We start from the raw sequence: 19,180 nt of genomic DNA on the forward strand, positions 1-19,180 counted from the left end.
TGAGAAACACAACAGTAAAATGTGATATTATAAGGAAGGAAAGATGGTGCACTTTATTTTTTTTTGATGTGTTGAATATTGGACTTTTTTAAAGGGTGGAAGTGAGTGGCATTAAATATGAACCCTCTTCCACGTATGGCTCTGAATAAGGTTGTGAATAAGGGAGACAGGATATCCAAAGAACCATCTTATTACTGATAAATGCCAGGTTGGAAGCTGAAGTTAGGGCATGTCACCAATGGTCTTCCGCACACTGGAACCCAACATTAATTAAGATGCCTAGTCCCTACAATTCTACCAGAGTAATTGCATTACTCTATTACCCCTAAAGACACTATCCTGTCCACCCTACCTACAATAGTCCTTTACATTTTTTTTTTACTGTAGATCCTGTACTTGTCATTTACAACATACTTCAGAATTCAGAATGAGCCCAATTGTTTATCTACATATGAGCCTAAGTACTATGACAGCAAAGATCACATCTGATTTGTCTACTATCCCATACTCATAATTTCACACAGTGCTAAGCAAGTAGAAACTCAAAACAATTTTTTCAGTGAATACGTTTTTTAAACAGAACAAATATTAACTTTGGCTTCTGGTCAGGTTTTTCATTTGTTTTTGTTGTTGTTGTTGTTGTTACTGTTTGTTAGTATCTGCTAAGACCAAAGTTCCATGTAAGATGTCAAAGAAGGTAAAGAAAACATTATTCAAGACTATCATAATAGACCACAAAAGCCAGAACTCTTGAGCTCAACTACCCAAAAACAAAGAGATGGAAGCGCTTTTAAGAGTTGAAGTAGGGAACATCACAGGCCACCTGTGTTTACTAATTGGCCTTATTCAAAGGAAAAGTTAACTTTTTCTCTTAGCTTTGTGACAGGAAGTAGTTCTACAAGTTGGAACAAGGTGCCCGCCTAAGTTAGGCTCCTACCTTTCCACAAAGACTGGAAAGATAGGGGTGCTATTGTCTGCCTTGATTACATTTCAAAAGAATGTCTCCCGGTCCTTAATACAATCCTGGGCTGTAAAACTGGCAAGAGCTTTTTAAAGGATTTATTATATACCTCAAAAGGGCAATGGATGAATTTACAATTACAAATTTTCTACAGTAAATACTCTCAAGAAAGGAAGCTCAGGGACCTGGAGACTGGAAGACATTTGTCTCCAATTTGTACCTGAGCTAAGAGAAACGTCAAGCCCGTCTTAACTGTGTTTCTGCAGTTTTACACAAAGGAACTCAACGGTGAGCTCCGCTCTCTCGAGCTTTCCTTATGCAAAGAGCTTCTGTACATTTTACACTACACATTTTTGTTTACTTCCTTAATGATGACCCACCCGTAGAGCGGACTCAGCTCCTCCGGGCAGAGCGTGTGCGCACAAGGCATTGCGCGCCGGACGTCACTGCACGCGCCTGCCGCTACCTGTTAGCAACCGAAAGCGTCCATAGCAGCAGTGGCGGCTGAAATGTACGCACTTCCGGTTTTCCCAGCAGCTGCTGTCGCTTCTGACACCTGCCGCGGCCGGGTCTCAGCCCGGGATTTGGTCACCTTTTCTTCGTTCTCCATTGCGCCCATGGTTCCTCCTGGAGCCAGGGCGGCGGGCCCGGCGGCTCCGGCGTGGTGAGAGGCCGGTCCGGGGACGATGAAGGCCCTGCATTGCAGCTGCTGCCTCAGCCGCTTTCTGGCGTCCGCCCTCCTGCTGCTGCTACTCCTGCCAGGGTTAAGAGGGCCCATGGCGGTACTGTTGCAAGCGGCCGAAGCCGCTCGGGACTCCGGACCCTTGGAGCGTGGACCGCGGACCCTGCCCCCACTTCCGCCTGGCCCCACCGCCGCCCGGTCCCCTGGCCGCGCTCAGGCCGAAGCCGCGAGGCCTCGGGGCGCTGAGGGTGGCAATGGCAGCAGCCCCGGTGCGGGGCTTGAGGCGGAGGACCCAGCCGGGAAGGCGGGGGAAGAAGGTTCAGTGGGTGGCGTTCTCGCTGTGAGCCCCGATCCCGGCGAGAAGCCCATGACCCAGCGGGCCCTGACCGTATTGATGGTGGTGAGCGGCGCGGTGCTGGTGTACTTCGTCGTCAGGACTGTCAGGTGAGGCGAAGCCTCGATCAGCCTTCCCCCAGGGCCCGCTGACCTAGCAAGGCACATTTCTGGAACCTCGCGTTGCCCACCTTCCTCTCCCAGTATCAGGGGTGCCTGTTTGAGTGAGATTGTGAAGATGACTGTCAAAAGACAGTGGTACCTTTGAGAGAATTGAAACCACCAAGTAGCTGCTCCCTTTCATTTATAAATTATACATAGTACCCGCCTCCAAATCCCTTTACCTGGCAAAAAGAGCATACTTTCCCTGAAAGGAAGTAATCTTGTATTGGACCACAATGTGTTGCAATACTTCGCTTTCTATTCTGTACTGTATACTTTGCCAATTTGCCTATTAGAATGAAAACTTCTTAAGGGCAGGATTCCTATTTAGTAGCGTTTGTAAGCCCTAGAGTTCCTTGTACAATACCGCCACTTGATAGGAAATCAATATTTATTTAAGTGGATTAATAATAATGCAGAAGGACTTTATTATGGTAATTTTATAAAATATAAAAGAAAAAGAGTTCTTCCTTACCAGAGATTTTTTTAGTATTGGCCTTTTAATCTGCCCGTAAGCAATTAGATTGTACCCTATGAAGTTTCCTGCATTCCACCATTTTTTACCTGACAATACAATTTTGTATTGTCACTTTCAATGTGTGTCGTACTCCCCATTAATCAGAAATATTTAGCATTCATTTTACATGGCACGGTTATTTCAATGCAAAGTGTTACCAGTTGCGTGATAAAATGGAAAACTGATAACCTATTAAGCAAAGGAAAAATGTTATAAATATGATCCAATTTTAATATTATAGCAAGTGTTTAGTATCCTAAGAAAACTCACTATGTTGACTTTAAATTTACAAATATTTGAATTCATATATGGATAAATTTGATATTTCACACACACACACGTGCAAACTTTCTAAAATGAATTCACCTATAAATAACAATTCTGTCATTCAAAAATTTAAATTTATGAAATACATAGTTTTTAAAGACTATTCCAACTACAGAATGCTAGATTGCTGAGTTATTTAAATTTCAGATTTCGAACAGATATGATCACTTAAATGACACCTTTCACTTTACCTGTGAGGAAATTGACCCAGAGGGTAAAATGATGTATCTGATATTCTATGGAGCTTAATAATAATCTATGATTGTACAATCCACTGTTTGCTTTGTTTGAATATTTTCCAATTAACAAAATGTCTATGTCCTGACCTATGATCAACATTTTTATTAAGTAAACCAGGTCATTATGTTGGACATACTATGAATAAAAATAGACAATTGCCACTTATTTTTCTAATACCCTAATGCCTTATCAAGTAGAAAAGGAATTATATAATCCAACTAGAGATATTTATTATTATCAGTAACCTCCATTTGATGCATTCCTTTATCACTGAAGTAAAATTGGCTTCTGACATCAATCATATTAAAATATTCCAACCATGTAATAAGACTGATTTGGAAAATCTATAATAAAGCCTCTTTTAGTGGGTTAGCTGGGGACCATGTTCTGAAGAGCTGAAATATAGAGCCAAAACGTCAATATTAGGAGCAGTCAGCCAAGAAAAGAGCTGAGGGAGCACTCTCTCAATAGTTTCCTCCTTAATAAAATAGAGGCTAGGTTTTCAGGAAAGCACTGATTTATTGTTTTCCAAACTGTCACATTTTTTCCCTTAACTACCTACCCTCTATTATTTCATACATTTCTTTAAATATGTTTATTTAAACTAAAAGTTACATTTTAAATAAATCTATTTATTATTCCATGAATAGAAAACCAACATCCCTTGGCTTAAATAGCTATTAAAAAACAAAACAAAACAAAACAAAAAAACAGTGTAAGCCACTCGTAGCAGACATTTGGTCCAGCGAACCTTGGGAGGTGGGAGGGTGGGTTCTTTGAGAGCCCTTCAAGGAATCTGCAAGACCAAAGCAATTTTCAAAATAATGCGTTATCTTATAAGTTTATAGGGTATAAGAAGTTCATTGATACAGTTTCAAATTCTACATCACAGCTAATTTTTAAGAAACTACCTCTTGTTGAGTTTTGGTGTAGTAGCAAAAAAGAATACTAGCATCTGAAAAGATTAAAATGCTCCTCCCTTTTCCAAGTTCATATTTATGTGAACCTAGATTTTTTTCATATCCTTCAACCAAACACATTGCAAATGATTAAATGCAGAAGCAAATACAAATATTTACCTATTTTCTATTTTCTATGTCTTTCTATTTTCTATTTAGTTCTATCTGTTTAAGCCAGACATTAAAGGGATTTGAAAAAAATCTAAGTCAGTGCCCTTCTGTCACCTTTTTGTTTGTTTGTTTGTTTTCTTTTTGACAATATGTTTCTTATGAAAAAAGGTATGTTAACATGCAATGGATTTATTATTTTAAATCAAATGATAGATTTTTGGTTTAATTAACATACTAAGTATTATATTAATGTGTATATATAATTCACATAAATATAAGCTGTTTGTAGTCATGAATAATTTTTAAAACCATGGTTTTTACAGTGTTATTGACTATATTTCCCATACTGTATTGCTCATCCCCATGACTATTTTCTAACTACCAATTTGTACTCCCTAATCCCTTCATCTTCTCACCCATCCTCTAAGCCCCACCTCTCTTCTAGCAACCATCAGTTATTCTCTCTATCCATGAGCCTCTTTCTGTTGTGTTTGTTTATTTATGTCTTTTGATTGGAGCATTTAATCCGTTTACATTTAAGGTGATTATTGATAGGACATAGTCATTGCCATTTTATAATTGATATTTTTGTTCCCCATTTATTCTGTTCTTTAGATTCCACATGTAAGTGAAATCACATGGTATTTGTTTTCTCAGTCTGAAAAAAAGCTTGTTTCACTTAGCATAGTACCCTTTAGGTCCATCCATATGGTTGCAAATGGTAAAATTTCATTCTTTTTATGGCAGAGTAATACTCCATTGTATATATGTAACATAATTTATATATCCAATCGTCTGTTGTTGGGCATCAATCCTAACAATGATAGAACTCATATACTTTTTGCTTCCAGATTGTGGGATGAAAATCATTCATTTCGGTGAATGCCCATTTTGGCCCCCCACTTCCAAAGTATGTGTGACAGCACACCGGCATTAGTTATTTGTGCCAAAGGGGAGGAATGGGCCAATAATCATTTCCTTAACTGATGATATAACACTGAGAGTATTTTACTTGTAAAATACTTGAACTCCATTAAACTTCCAAATTGTTTTGTTTTAGTCTAATTCTGCTATAATGGATATGTGGCTAGAAATAATATCCACTTTGAGTTTGGAAATATTCCAAAAAACGATTAGATTCCCTTTGTAGAAACTGAAAAATACATACAAAGAACAGTAGGAACAGAATAGACTTCCTAAGATTAATACGTAATCTCTATGAGAAGAAGCTCATTGCCTTATCACTACTATATCCCCAGTCCTGAACATTATATACAACATATGGTAGGCACTGAATAAGTGGTTGCCTAATGAATGAATGTTCTTCGTTAATTCTTTGTGTTGCTGTATAAGTAGGTAGTAAAGATTTGGAAATTTAAGGGTCATTGGTACTTATTGATAGAACAAAGAAATAATGAAAATCTCAACTAATATTTAGATTTACTTTCTCTCTGTCAGAGATTCTTTTCACAGTAAAATCTATGAAGCAAAAAAGAAATAAGGTTATTATTTTTCTAGGAAAGAAAACTTAAGATTAAGGCCAGCCAAGTTGCTGAGTTACCACATGAGGACAGCTATCCTGGAGGATAGTCCAAGCCTGCAGCTGAATTTTCATAGTGGAGAAATACACATTTTTTGCATTAGACATTGAGACCAAAAATGTTTGTTACCTTAGCATAACTTGTATTGCCCTGATTAAAATATTTAGCCTATCATATCAGTGCCAATGTGTTAACAAATAAAATCATCTGTTCAGCTCAGAGGTTTCACCATTCTGGCATAAGCCCTTCACAGTTGGTAAGAGAGACATAAAACTTATATAATGTTATTAACTAATGTCACCTTAATAAATTTAATATATATTTTTTAAAGAGCACACAGGGCCTTTTGACAGCGTCAGCCTTGAAATGAGTCTAATTGTATGAAGACCTGTAAGTGAGTGTGTGTGTGTGTGTTCCGATTTGGCAAGCATTAGTAATGTCTGCCATATGAGGTGATAACTCCAAAGGCCATATAAGTGGAAAATACCCAAGATCCTGCAGAACCCAGAGTTTGAATTCTACTTTTGGTATTCCTTCTATACTTCTCAGTGAGTTTCTGAAGTGAATTATTGATTATGTTTTTACTCTTTCATTGGATGAATTTGTGTTATACAGAATAATAAAAACAAATTCTTTATTATTATGCCGAAAATAATAAGCAATTAAATAATGCTTTTGCAATTAGTTTGGTCTGCACGTTTTCCCCATGCTTTCTTATAAAGTATATACACTATAATGGATGCACAGTGATACCCACTGCAAAACTATCTCAACTCTTGAAAATGCAATGTTGCTATATGAAATTAACAAAATTTATCTATTCTTTAATTGTCCATTCTTTTTTCTTCTTACTTTTAACTGGCTCACTTATTCACTATGACTCGTTTTCTACTTCATAACTTCAAGCTTATGCTTTTTACTTTCTTGTAATTTAGATCTACTATGACCCATTATTCCTGTTACTCTGCCTTGCAGTAGCTCCATGAATCCTTTAATCGCTCACCTCTTCAAGGTGCCTTGTGTTCCTGTTTGCATATATGTGCACGTGTTTTCTCCCACATGGACCTCCTAAAGCAGATATTCTGATTGGCTTATCTTAGCTTTGTAGGCTGGGCCACAAAATAGGTCACGATTCAATCTAGAGACTGATAGCTCTGGTTTAGAAAAGGTGCCCATCCTAGGATCACATTAGTTGTAGCTGACAGTAAGGGATTTTGCATGGTAGAAAACATGATTAGCCATCATTGTCCATTCAGAAGAGCTTACAGGCAGAGTAATTTCTTTTTGTTTTAATTAAAGTTTATTAGAGTGACAATTGTTAGTAAAGTTACATAGATTTCAGGTGTACAATTCTGTATTACATCATCTATATATCACATTGTGTGTTCACCCCCCAGAATCGGTTCTCCTTCCATCACCATATATTTGATCCCCGTTACCCTCATCTACCACTCTCTCCCCCCTTACCCTCTGGAAACCACTAAACTATTGTCTTTGTCTGTGAGTTTTTGTGTCTTCATTTGTTTGCATTGTCCTTTTTTTGTTTTCAGTTTTATATACAACATATCAGTGAGATCATATGGTTCTCGGCTTTTTCTGTCTGACTTATTTCGCTTAGCTTTATAATCTCAAGATCTATCCATGTTGTCTCAAATGGTACTATTTCATCTTTTCTATGGCAGAATAGTATTCCATTGGATATATATAGCACAACTTCTTTATCCATTCATCTATCGAAGGACACTTTGGTTGTTTCCAAGTCTTGGCCAGTGTAAGTAAAGCTGCAATGAATTAGAGAACATATGTCTTTATGGATAAATGTTTTCATATTTTTTTGGGTAGATACCCAGGAGAGGGATTGCTGGGTCATGTGATAATTCTATTCTTAGTTTTTTGAGGAACCTCCACATGGCCTTCCATAGCGGCTGCGCCAGTCTGCATTCCCACCAACAGTGTATGAGGGTTCCTTTTTCTCCACAGCCTCTCCTACACTTGTTACTATTTGTCTTGTTGATGAAAGCCATTCTAACTGGGGTGAGGTGATATCTCATTGTGGTTTTTATTTGCATTTCTCTGATGATTAGTGATGTTGAGCATTTTTTCATATGTCTATTGGCCATTTGAGGGTTCCTTTTTCTCCACAGCCTCTCCTACACTTGTTACTATTTGTCTTGTTGATGAAAGCCATTCTAACTGGGGTGAGGTGATATCTCATTGTGGTTTTTATTTGCATTTCTCTGATGATTAGTGATGTTGAGCATTTTTTCATATGTCTATTGGCCATTTGAGGGTTCCTTTTTCTCCACAGCCTCTCCTACACTTGTTACTATTTGTCTTGTTGATGAAAGCCATTCTAACTGGGGTGAGGTGATATCTCATTGTGGTTTTTATTTGCATTTCTCTGATGATTAGTGATGTTGAGCATTTTTTCATATGTCTATTGGCCATTTGTATGTAATCTTTGGAGAAATGTCTCTTCAGGTCCTCTGCCCATTTTTTAATTGGATTGTTTGTTGTTTTGTTGTTGAGTAGTATGAGTTCCTATATATTTTGGATATTAGCCCCTTAGCAGAGGTGTTGTTTGCAAAAATCCTCTCCCGTTGGTTGTCTCTTTATTTTGCTGATGGTTTCTTTTGCTGTGCGGAAGCTCTTTAGTTTGATATAGTCCCATTCATTTATTTTAGCTTTTACTTCCCTTGCCTTTGGAGTCAAATTCATAAAATGCTCTTTGAATCTAAGGTCCGTAACTTTAGTACCTATGGTGTCTTCTATGCAGTTTATTGCTTCAGTTCTTATATTTAGATCTTTGATCCAAAAGAAGCCAAAAACATACAATGGAGAAAAGACAGCCTCTTCAATAAATGGTGCTGGGAGAACTGGAAAGCCATGTGCAAAAGAATGAAACTGGACTGCTGTCTGTCACCGTGTACCAAAATTAACTCAAGATGGATCAAAGACTTAACCATAAGACTTGAAACAATAAAGCGTATATAGAGTAATTTTTTATACGGAGAACTTGGGACTGTGGACATTGACAGATCCCATGATAGCGTGCCTTGTGCATTATTCTATTTTCTATCTGTTTAGTGGTAGGGCCCCCAATATGTAAACTGGCTAAAAGCAACACTGTGCTGATTGGCAGCACTTCCACTGAAGCCTCGGACTCTGAGGTGTCTGCTTTAAAACCAGTTCTGTTCATGAATTTGGGCTGCTGAATCTGAGGAGAGAAAAGCAAGAAAAGGATATGATGAGCTAGATGGAGATGGGACCACTGAGCGAAGCTGAAAAAACAAGTATAGGATGGAACTATGGAGAGAGTAGGTTCTTTAGTGGCACTTTGGTTTTTGATTGAAAACCTCCCAGAAAAAAATGTGGTTAATTTATTCAGGGTGGAGTCATTGCTAATAGAACCTCCTGAACGATTCTTAAAAAGAAGAGAATCAGAAGGAAATACGCGTGGGCAGTGAAAGGTTGGCACCAAGGCACCAAGATGCTAAGTCGCCTATAACTAATAGAGTTCCATTAAAAGTGACTTTAACATAAGGACATTATTTTGTTATTTACCATGAATATGAGCAGGCTCAGGCTTTGTTCAATAATTTTGTGAACTTATCAAGAATTCTGGCTTTTTCCATCATTGTTTCTCCATAAGGTACCTACCTCAGATTTAGCATTATGTCCTCACACAATAGTGTCTCAACGAGAAAAGAGAGAAGGGGCCCTGAACAGAGGCTTTCTCTTCCTGTGTTCTTTTTTTATCAGGGAGAAAAATCTTTCCTGGAAATCCCACTTGAGGCATCCCCTTCTGTTCCATTTGTCTGAACTGTTTCATCTACTCAACCCTAGACACTGACTGGGAAAAGGAAAATTACATTTTTTATGATTGCTTTACACCAATTATTATGATCATTTTGTATTTCTTAGGGCTGGACGCAGTTGCTCTCTAAATAAAATTATGGTCCAGTTAGGGGGGAATAAGAGGGTTTTCTTTTGGATCAACAAAGCAGATTCTGGTACAGTGATTAAAACTAAGAGATGGCCTAACCAGAAGAACATAAATGCCCTTATTAATGCAAGTGGCTACTAAGTTATTACTTTTACCACAGAAGGATTAACCAGAAAATACAGTTCACCAGAACAATATGTCTGGTTTGGTATAATGTATGATGATTGTATTGGGGATGACGAGACTGCTTGGGTAAACCGCTTCTGTGACCTTGGTTAAAATGACTTTGATTCATTAGGAAGACAATGATGGCTTAATATTTAAGAAGCTAGGCTTGGGTGTCAGATTGCTTGTATTTGAATCCTAGCTTTGCCATTTACTGTCCCAAATTTCATTTTTTTCCAAACTTTGCCTTTCTATGTATAAAAATGAGGGTACTTATAAGTTGTTGTGAGGATGATATCAGGTAATGCTTGTAAACTCCTTAGCTCAGTGTTTGATATATTTACATTCAGTAATTGTTTTTAGAAATTAAAAAAAAAAATCTAGAGTTGGAATGGGAATATATTTGGGGGTTTTACTATATTTTCTAATACCTCCCCCATATCATATTCCGTGTGGTATCTGACCTCTGAAACTGTTACATAATCAGAAAGAGGGTAAGTCTAACAAGCCTAGATATAGATAGGAAGGCGAAAAAAAGGAGATTATGAGAGAAATATGCTGGAGGTGTTGGTCATATAGTTAGAGGCAAGCTGGGATGAATCTTGGAGGTTCTAAGTTGTAGATAGTACTTTAAAGTTGGTTGGGAAATAAACCTGTTCTGAACTCTTAAAAATGGAGGTCAGAAGAATTACCAAGCCACACATCCCAAGCTTTGTGGACTGAAAGAGAATACTAGGAAACCCATGTAAAGACAAAAAGGAGAGGTGACAAGGGAGCTATGTGCTGTGTATTCACTTTGATATTATAGTACACTTTGTAGCCAAGCTCTGTGACATTTACTTAGAATTTACTTCACCTGGGCACAGGCACCACGATACCATGAAATGGGAGCCAAATTTAAGCACAAGAACTGGTTGTATGCACTAACCTACAAGGAACTGGGTGAATAAAGGCTATCAAAGAAAGCAAGATTGAAATATTCTAGACATAGATGAGCATGCATTTGCCCTTTTTAACTTTGGGTGTTAGCAGTGATGTTTTCCTGTAGATGAGCAATGGCAGGGTACCTTGTTCGGGGAATCTTCTGTTTAGTGCTGCACTTGACCAAGATTGAGATAGTGACAGAGCTTGGTAACTAATAGGCCTGTAGAGAGGACCCCAAGAATAATTATGAAAAAAGCCAATGGAATTCAAAAGCACAGTAGTTTGAAAACTTCACCTTGGGGTGAATAGTTCCTGAGAACATCATTGCTTTACATCACAGTAGAATAATCAAAAAGAGTCGAATTAACTCATTTTATCCTGTATAGTAAGGCAGAAATATCACTAGCGTTGGATATGGTTCCATGTAGAATGCTAAGAATTTAAAAGACAAAAGCAAAAAGTCAGTTAGCTTTTGAAAGTACAAACTTATTTAGTGAGTAAATGAAAGATAACTACATATTACCATATGGGAAATTTTCATACCCAAAAGATGAAAATGAAACTCCACAGCACGGGGTATAAGTTGAATATCGGTGTTTCTAACTTGGGTAGACTGTGAGAATCACCTGGGTACTACCTAAAACATCCTAAATGAGAATTTCAGAGTCCTAGAGTGAATGCATATTTAATATGTTTAATTATTCTAGTAAGGTTTTTTTTTTTGGTCCTGAGTCAGAAGGCTTTTATTCATATTATAATTTAAAAATTCCCTAGCTCCCCTAAGTTTTTCTGTGGTGTGTTTCTAGACATGTTTTTTCAGGCTTCTGTTATCCTAGAGATGGTGATTTGCACATAAAATTGTAGGTATCTTTGTTAAACATAGAAAATGCAAGATATATTGTGGATCCATATATTTCTGTTAAATAATTTGTTTAACAGATACTTATTAGGCATCTGCTTTATGCCAATCCCTGTGTGCTGTATAGTAGTGAGCAAGAACAGATCTATTTCCTGCTTCCATGAAACTAATGGTCTAGTAGGAAAGACAAATAGTTACACAAATAAGTATACAAGAGACCTTTGGTAAGTACTTTAAAGGAGATGTACATGGTGCTATAGAAACTAGTAATAGGTGTTTGTGATTGAGCTGGGTTGATCAGGGAAGGCTTCCCTAAGGAAGTAAAACTTGAGCTGGAGCTGAAAAATAAATAGACATTAATACAACAGTATTGTGGTGGTGGGTGGGGAAGAGTATGAGTCCAGTGACAGAGAAAGCATCGCCATTATAAGGGAATGAGACGGCTTTGTGGCTGGAGTGCTGAAAGTGAAGTAGAATGGAGAGTGAAGAGCAAGGTGAGGCTAGAGAGGTAAGAATGAGCCATCCTGTGTTAACTTTGTAGGCCATATTACAGAGTCGTTACCTCATGATTCCTGCTGAGCTGTAGGAATCCGTTGGAGATTTTAGAGAATGGAGGGAGAGTTCGTGGGTGACCAGAATAGACAGAGGAAGACAGGTATGAAGCTATTTAATAGTCAAGGCAATTGATAGCACAGTGAGTGAACTTCAGTGATTCTCAGGAAGTATAAGCAATAGGATTTTGTGATTGTAACTTCGTTTTAACTCCACTGATTCTGTGAAGAACCAATCTTCAAATAAGGTCACATGCTGAGGAGCTAGGGGTTAAATATTAAGATTTCAAGATGTGAATTTGGGAGGGGACACAATTCAACTAGTAACATATTCTTATCTCTTACCAGTTTCTTGAAGAACTTGAAATGACAAACGATGGATTATATTTTGGGAATGGGAGATGAAGATGAGAGAAATGATTTTTATTATATGTTATATATCCAATTGGGTTGGATTTCATGATGAAAGTCATAGACAACTAAACTTGTGGTTCACTAATTTTTATTTCCTTACGTCACAATGTCAAAAAAAAAAATCATTCTTGGTTACTAATTCACTTTTTTGCCAAAGATAGTCAAGGCAAAAAAATCTGTATCAACAGTTGTACCTTTATTTATTAAGATTTACTCTGTTTTATCATTATGTCTAATCACATTGGGGAGTGTATGTGTATAAAATATACAGTAAACTAATGCATTTGTTAGTCTAGTTTTGAACGTGCTATAGAAGAAATTAAAGAATAATATTACTTATGTCAATCTATACTTAATAATACCCCACAGACAAATAGAAAGAAAAGAAATAAAAAAAGAATAAAATCAGACTGGTGTACAGCAAGTTATAGCAAGTTACCTTGGTCGGTTTTCTCCCTTTCATCGAGTAGTAAAATGAAATGAAGCTTTATTCTGTTGTGGTTATTTTATGTGGCATCATACCTTTTTATATAAAATTTTATCAAGCTTACTTTAGTACTTTAGTTTTTCTGCTGTAGCTTTTGCATGTTATTTAAATAGAAATAATGTTTACCAACCTGGGTGTAATGGAACACTGAGGAATCTGCATCTGTATCAGATAGCTATTTGAACAATAGCTTGAATTCCTAGAAGAAAGCTGATCATTTGACTGTGTATGCCATGTGGTCAGTGAATACAATTCAATACAGTGAATGATAATAGCTGTTTTGCCCTCTTAGGCTTCCATATTTTCCTTTCTGCGCATTAATAAAGTCCCTGTATTTTTATTAACTAAGAGCAAAGAAAATTTGTTTCCAGATTGCTATATGCACTTATTATGTCTAGCAGAAAAGTGTGTGTCTATAATTATATGTATGTAATTATCGACACACATAGACAAGTTTGGGTATCTTGAGCTTAATGAAACCATTTATTTGTAAGAAAAGGGGAAAAAACGGAAAAAATTGCATGGATTTTAAAGCCTCCTTTACTCTTATTTAAAAATAATATACACTGCATATTACAAGATAAAAGTAGCCTTTTTAAAATTTCAGTACATTTTTATGTGTATTGTATGTTACACATAATGTTTGCTAGTATTTTAAGTAGATGGTTCATTGAATGAGCCCAATAATTTGAAAAGTTTACAAGTGCTTTTGACCTTCCCTGAGAAAAACCAATGCATATGGATGCATGTGTGTTTTAATACATTCAGTGTTTTCATGGCCATGTAGCTGTCATGACCATGTAGCCATCACTGCCTCCATCTTTGGATTTAGGAAAGACATTTTTTAAGGAAGTTCATTTCAAGTTTATATTTTATTTAACACTGTACAGTTATTTTATTTGACTTCTTATATAAATTAGTAACATTTGCGAAAATGCTGAGTTAATTTAAATTGAACTGATATCCCCCATTTCTTCGGTGCATAACAATGCATTATCTCTGTATATGAATAAATTCTTATCTTTGAAGCTTGTTTCCAAGCTTCTAAACATCTGTCTATGTTTGGAAGACAGATATAGATAGATAGATAGATAGATAGATAGATAGATAGATAGATAGATAGATAGATATGTATATCTATCTATCTATGTCTATCTATATACATATATATATATATATAATTGAAGGACAATACAAGCCTGCATAAATAACCAAATACTCACCAAGTCCAGTCAAATGTTTATACTGTACGCAGATGAGAGAAAATCGTGTTATTTGCTTAGCCACTCATTAAAGATCGGGTATCCATTTGTATGATGAAGACCTCGAGAGTGGAGAAGAGTGGCAGCTCAGTTTTACAAATCCTTAAGTTCTGTGTTCCTATTCCTATTTTTAAGACTTGCCAAGGCATCCTATGCCCAGCAATGACCAGGTTATTAACATACTGACAATTTGATGTATAACATATAACCTGGAAGAATCTGGCTTATTTCCAAAAATAATTTTCCGTGACATTACTTTCTTCTTTGTTGGCTGAAAATGGATATTTGGAAAGCCATATGATTTCGAAAATTGAGCAGCAGACTGGCAAAAAGCAAGAGGAGAAATTATAACTGAATATCCTTAACTTATGCTGCCACGTTGCTTCCCTCACTCTTGTGTGTTAACTTTTTTAAATCAAAAGAATACATGCAAATGTTGTTAAATCGTGTGGTTCATTCAAAAAGACCAATAGTGAACTGTAATACCCCTGCATGTTTTTATTTCTATTTCCAGAGTCAATACTTTTATCATTTCTGTTATTAGTTTTTCTGTAAATTACTTTTATAAGTCTTAAGTCAAAGTTTGGCTAACGATGACGTATAGGGCAAATCCAGTCTGCTGACTGGCTTTTTAAGGCCAATGAGTCAATAATTTTTTAAAGGGCTGTTAAAAATCAATGATAAAAAGAAATTAAGATGAATATGTGCAGAAACCATATATGATCTACTGAATCTAAACTGTTTACTATCTGGTCTTTTACTGAAAACGTTTAGACCTTGGTCCAGAGAGAGAGAGAGAGAGATAGAGAGAGGGAGGGAGAGAGAATACATACCCATATATACAAACATGCACACATATATACATACTTGTTAATTTAACAACCTAAACATATTTATTTTTTCACTGTATGAAAAACAAACAAACAAACAAAATCTAGCATATACTACCACCAGTCTTCCTCATATTATTAGTTCTTACATTATTATTATTTACTCTTTTTCTGGTTACATTTGTAGCTTTAAAGACTGTATTATTCTTAAACCTCTGCTATCTGTTCTAGCACCCTTTGGGGGGTCATATAGATAGATCTCGGGGCAGTGATTAGTGGAAATTATCTTGGTTTTTGTCCAGGCTTAGTCATAGTTTTAAAATTTTGATCACTGAGACCAGGTACTTTACACACAGAAGCCAGCACAACGCCTGATGCTCAGTAAGATTCTAAGAGTTATTGAATGTATGTTCATATGTATGTATGTGTAGGACATTTTGTGTCTCAGGGGTCCCCACAGTAATTTGCAGAAGCTTTTATTGCTCTTTGTAGTTGGTGGTGTAGTCACAGTATTTCTTTAGACTTATCTTACTACATGAAAGTGAAATCAGAGCTTCAGTAAACTTATTTGTCATTACTTGCTGAGATATCTTCTGTTTTATTTTTAAACTGCTCTAGATACTTCTGTGAAACATTTTCCTGTATGTGGAGTCAAGGTTGTTGCATTGGAGACGACTTAGGCCTTGATTGCAGGGTCAGATTTGGATCACTGAGCTAGAATATGATATCACTCAGATGCTCAGCAAACACTTAAGGAGCATCTTAATGGACCAGACACTGTTCTGGTTCATTAAGTAGTAATGCAGTGGTGAGCACGGCAATCACGGTTGCTGCCCTCATGGAAGTTAGTGGGAAAGACTGGCAAATAAACAATCATACTCAGTCACATGCATAAGCACATTTAAATGCAAAATGAAGTAAATAATTTGAAGGAAAAGAACAAGTTATTTTAGAAAGAAGCAGAGAGTAGGGTTCTAAATCCTTCCATACACACACTTGCACATAATTAATATTTAGCATCCTAAAATATTTTCATTCCTCCAGGGCAGTAGTTCCCAAACTTCGGCATGCGTCAAACCCACATGGAGTGTTTGTTAAAATGTGGGGTTTTAGACCCCACGTTCAAAGTTTCTTATTCACTAGGTCCTAATGGGCATGAAGACTTGCATTTCTAGTAAGTTTTACATATTTGTGATTTTGCTGATCCTGGGAACCACACTTTGAGAACCAGTGATCTAGGATAGTAGTTTTCAGTACTTTTGAATCACTTGTAGAACTTTAACAAAATATTGATGCCTAGTTCCTGTACCTGGAAATTCTGATTTAATTGTGTGGAGATATGACCTGGGTATAGAGCTTTTTAAAATGCCCTAGGTGATTCTGATGTGCAGCTGGGGTTGTAAGCTACCCAGTCTAGAATTTGAATATGTATATACATGCCGTGTTTCTTAGTGGGGCAGAAAGTATCTAATCCTGCACGCACTGTGTTAAGAATGCATGGAAGGGATGGAGAAAGGCTGGAATAGAAGGCTTCAGTAAAAATGCAGTACCTGAACTAGACTTAAAGGCATATCTCTAAACACCATAACTTGGCAGAGACAGAAGATGGCGTGCCAGACAGAAGAAATGGTGATGGCACACAAACATGTAGGGAGTAGGTGCTGTGTCACAGATAACATAGGCTGCATTTCTGAAATGTAACCATTCTGATACTGAGAGTCTCCTATGTCTGAAACAGAGGAGATAATTTATTTTTAGGTTACAAGTAAATGTAAAATAAAGATCATCTGTACTATATTCAAGTACATTTTATTTATTAATATGTTCTGTTTAATAGGATGCGAAGGAGAAACCGAAAGACGAGGAGATATGGAGTTTTGGACACTAACATAGAAAACATGGAATTGACACCTTTAGAGCAGGATGATGAGGAAGATGATAACACATTGTTTGATGCCAATCATCCTCGAAGGTAGGTGTTGATCAGTGTAATTCCATGATCAGGAGGCAAGTCCTAGACAAGTAAATTAAAAAAATTAAGTACAATTTCATTTAACAGTTTTTAACCCTAACCGATTTTATTCAGTTCTGTTTAATCAAGTTCTTTGTACTATCCAACCAATAGCTCATATTCACATTGCTTTGCTAAAATAAACATAAACAGTGGCATACCATGCCAAAAAGAAATCTTTATTGTAGATCTTCTTGCAAAGATTTGTCCTTTTTTTTTCTTTTACTTTTGAATAAATTAAGGGTTTGATGTTTTATTTTTCACTGCACAAGAAATATACATATTTTTTTCTTGTTGTAAACCCCTTAAACACTACAGAAATCTATAAATTAAAAGTTTCCCCTCACATCCAATTTCTTTTTTCTTTAATTTTTGTTCAATTTATTGGGGTGGTATTGGTGAGTAAAATTACATAGGTTTCAACTGTACATTTCTATAATACATCATCTATATATCACACTGTGTTTTCACCACCCAGAGTCATTCTCCTTTCATCACCATGTTGGACCCCCTTTTCCCTCTTCTATCACCCTGCCTTACTCCCTGGTAACCACTAAACTGTTTTCTGTGTCTATGAGTTTTTGTTTCTTTGATTGTCTGTCTTGTTATTTGTTGCTTTCAGTTTTATATCCTACATATGACTAGAGTCATATGGTTCTCGACTTTTTATGTCTGATTTATTTTGTTTAGCATGATCATCTCAAGGTCCATTTGTGCCATGTTGTCACAAATGACAGTATTTTATCTTTTCTTATGGCCAAGTAACATTCCATTGTATATACCAATATGTACCATACCTTCTTTAATCATCTGTCAAAGGACACTGGTTTATTACATATCTTGGCCACTGTGAATAATGCTGCAGTGAACATAGGGATACATATATCGGCAGATAAATGTTTTCAGATTTTTTGGGTAGATACCCAGAAGAGGGATTGCTGGGTCATATGGTAATTCTATTCTTAATTTTTTGAGGAACCTCCACACTGCTTTCCAGAGTGGCTTCACCAATCTACATTCCCACCAAGTGTGTGAGAGTTCCTTTTTCTCCACAGCCTCTTCAACAATGGTTATTACTTGTCTTGTTGATAACAGCCATTCTAACAGGTGTGAGGTGGTATCTCATTGTGGTTTTGATCTGCAGTTCCCTAATAGCTAGTGAAGTTGAGCATTTTTTTTTGATATATTTGGGCATTTGTATGTCTTCTTGGGAGAAGTGTCTTTTCAGATCCTCTGTCCATTTTTTAATTGAATTGTTATTTTTTGTTTTTGTTGTTGAGTTGTATGAGTTCTTTATATATTTTGGGTGGTAGTCCCTTATTGGAGGTTTTATTTGCAAATATCTCCTCCCATTCGGTTGGTTGCCTCTTTATTTTGTCGATGGTTTCTTTTGTTGTGCAGAAGCTTTTTAGTTTGATATAGTCTCATTCATTTTTTTTTTAGTTTTACTTCCCTTGTCTTTGAGGTCAAATTCATAAAAATCTTATCTGAACCCAAGGTCCTTAAGTGTAACACCTATGCTTTTTTCTATGCAATTTATTGTTTCAGGACTTATATTTAGGTCTTTGATCCATTTTGAGTTAATTTTGAGTTTATATTGTGACAGCAGTCTAGTTTCATTGTTTTGCACGTGGTCTTCCAATTTTCCCAACACCGAAGAGGCTTTCTTTTCTCCATGGTGTGTTTTTGGCACCTTTTTCGAAAATTATCTGTCCATATATATGTGGGTTTATTTCTGGGTTGTCAGTTCTCTTGTATTGATTTGTGTGTCTATTTTTCTGCCCATACCATGCCGTTTTGATTATTGTTGCTTTGTGGTACAAATTAAAATCAGGGAGTGTGATACCTCCAGCATTGTTCTTTTTTCTTAGAATTGCTTTGGCTATTTGGGGTCTTCG

The 19,180-nt window shown here is 36.5% G+C and overlaps 1 protein-coding gene across 2 annotated transcripts in view; it reads left to right on the forward strand.

Moving 5' to 3' along the window:
- The first annotated feature begins 1,452 nt into the window (after positions 1-1,452).
- The window catches only part of FAM174A (family with sequence similarity 174 member A), a 30,746-nt gene continuing 13,018 nt past the window's right edge, over positions 1,453-19,180 (forward strand). Inside the window, exons 1-2 of one of the 2 annotated variants that reach the window (XM_033111288.1) lie at positions 1,453-2,087; positions 17,109-17,243. In XM_033111288.1, the coding sequence (XP_032967179.1) occupies positions 1,648-2,087; positions 17,109-17,243 (575 nt within the window). In that variant the 5' untranslated portion in view covers positions 1,453-1,647. Of the gene's footprint in view, positions 2,088-17,108; positions 17,248-19,180 lie in introns of those variants that run through there. The other variant, XM_033111289.1, reaches the window with a different exon arrangement.

Source organism: Rhinolophus ferrumequinum, chromosome 7 (assembly GCF_004115265.2).
Source record: "Rhinolophus ferrumequinum isolate MPI-CBG mRhiFer1 chromosome 7, mRhiFer1_v1.p, whole genome shotgun sequence".
Classification (NCBI taxonomy): domain Eukaryota; kingdom Metazoa; phylum Chordata; class Mammalia; order Chiroptera; family Rhinolophidae; genus Rhinolophus; species Rhinolophus ferrumequinum.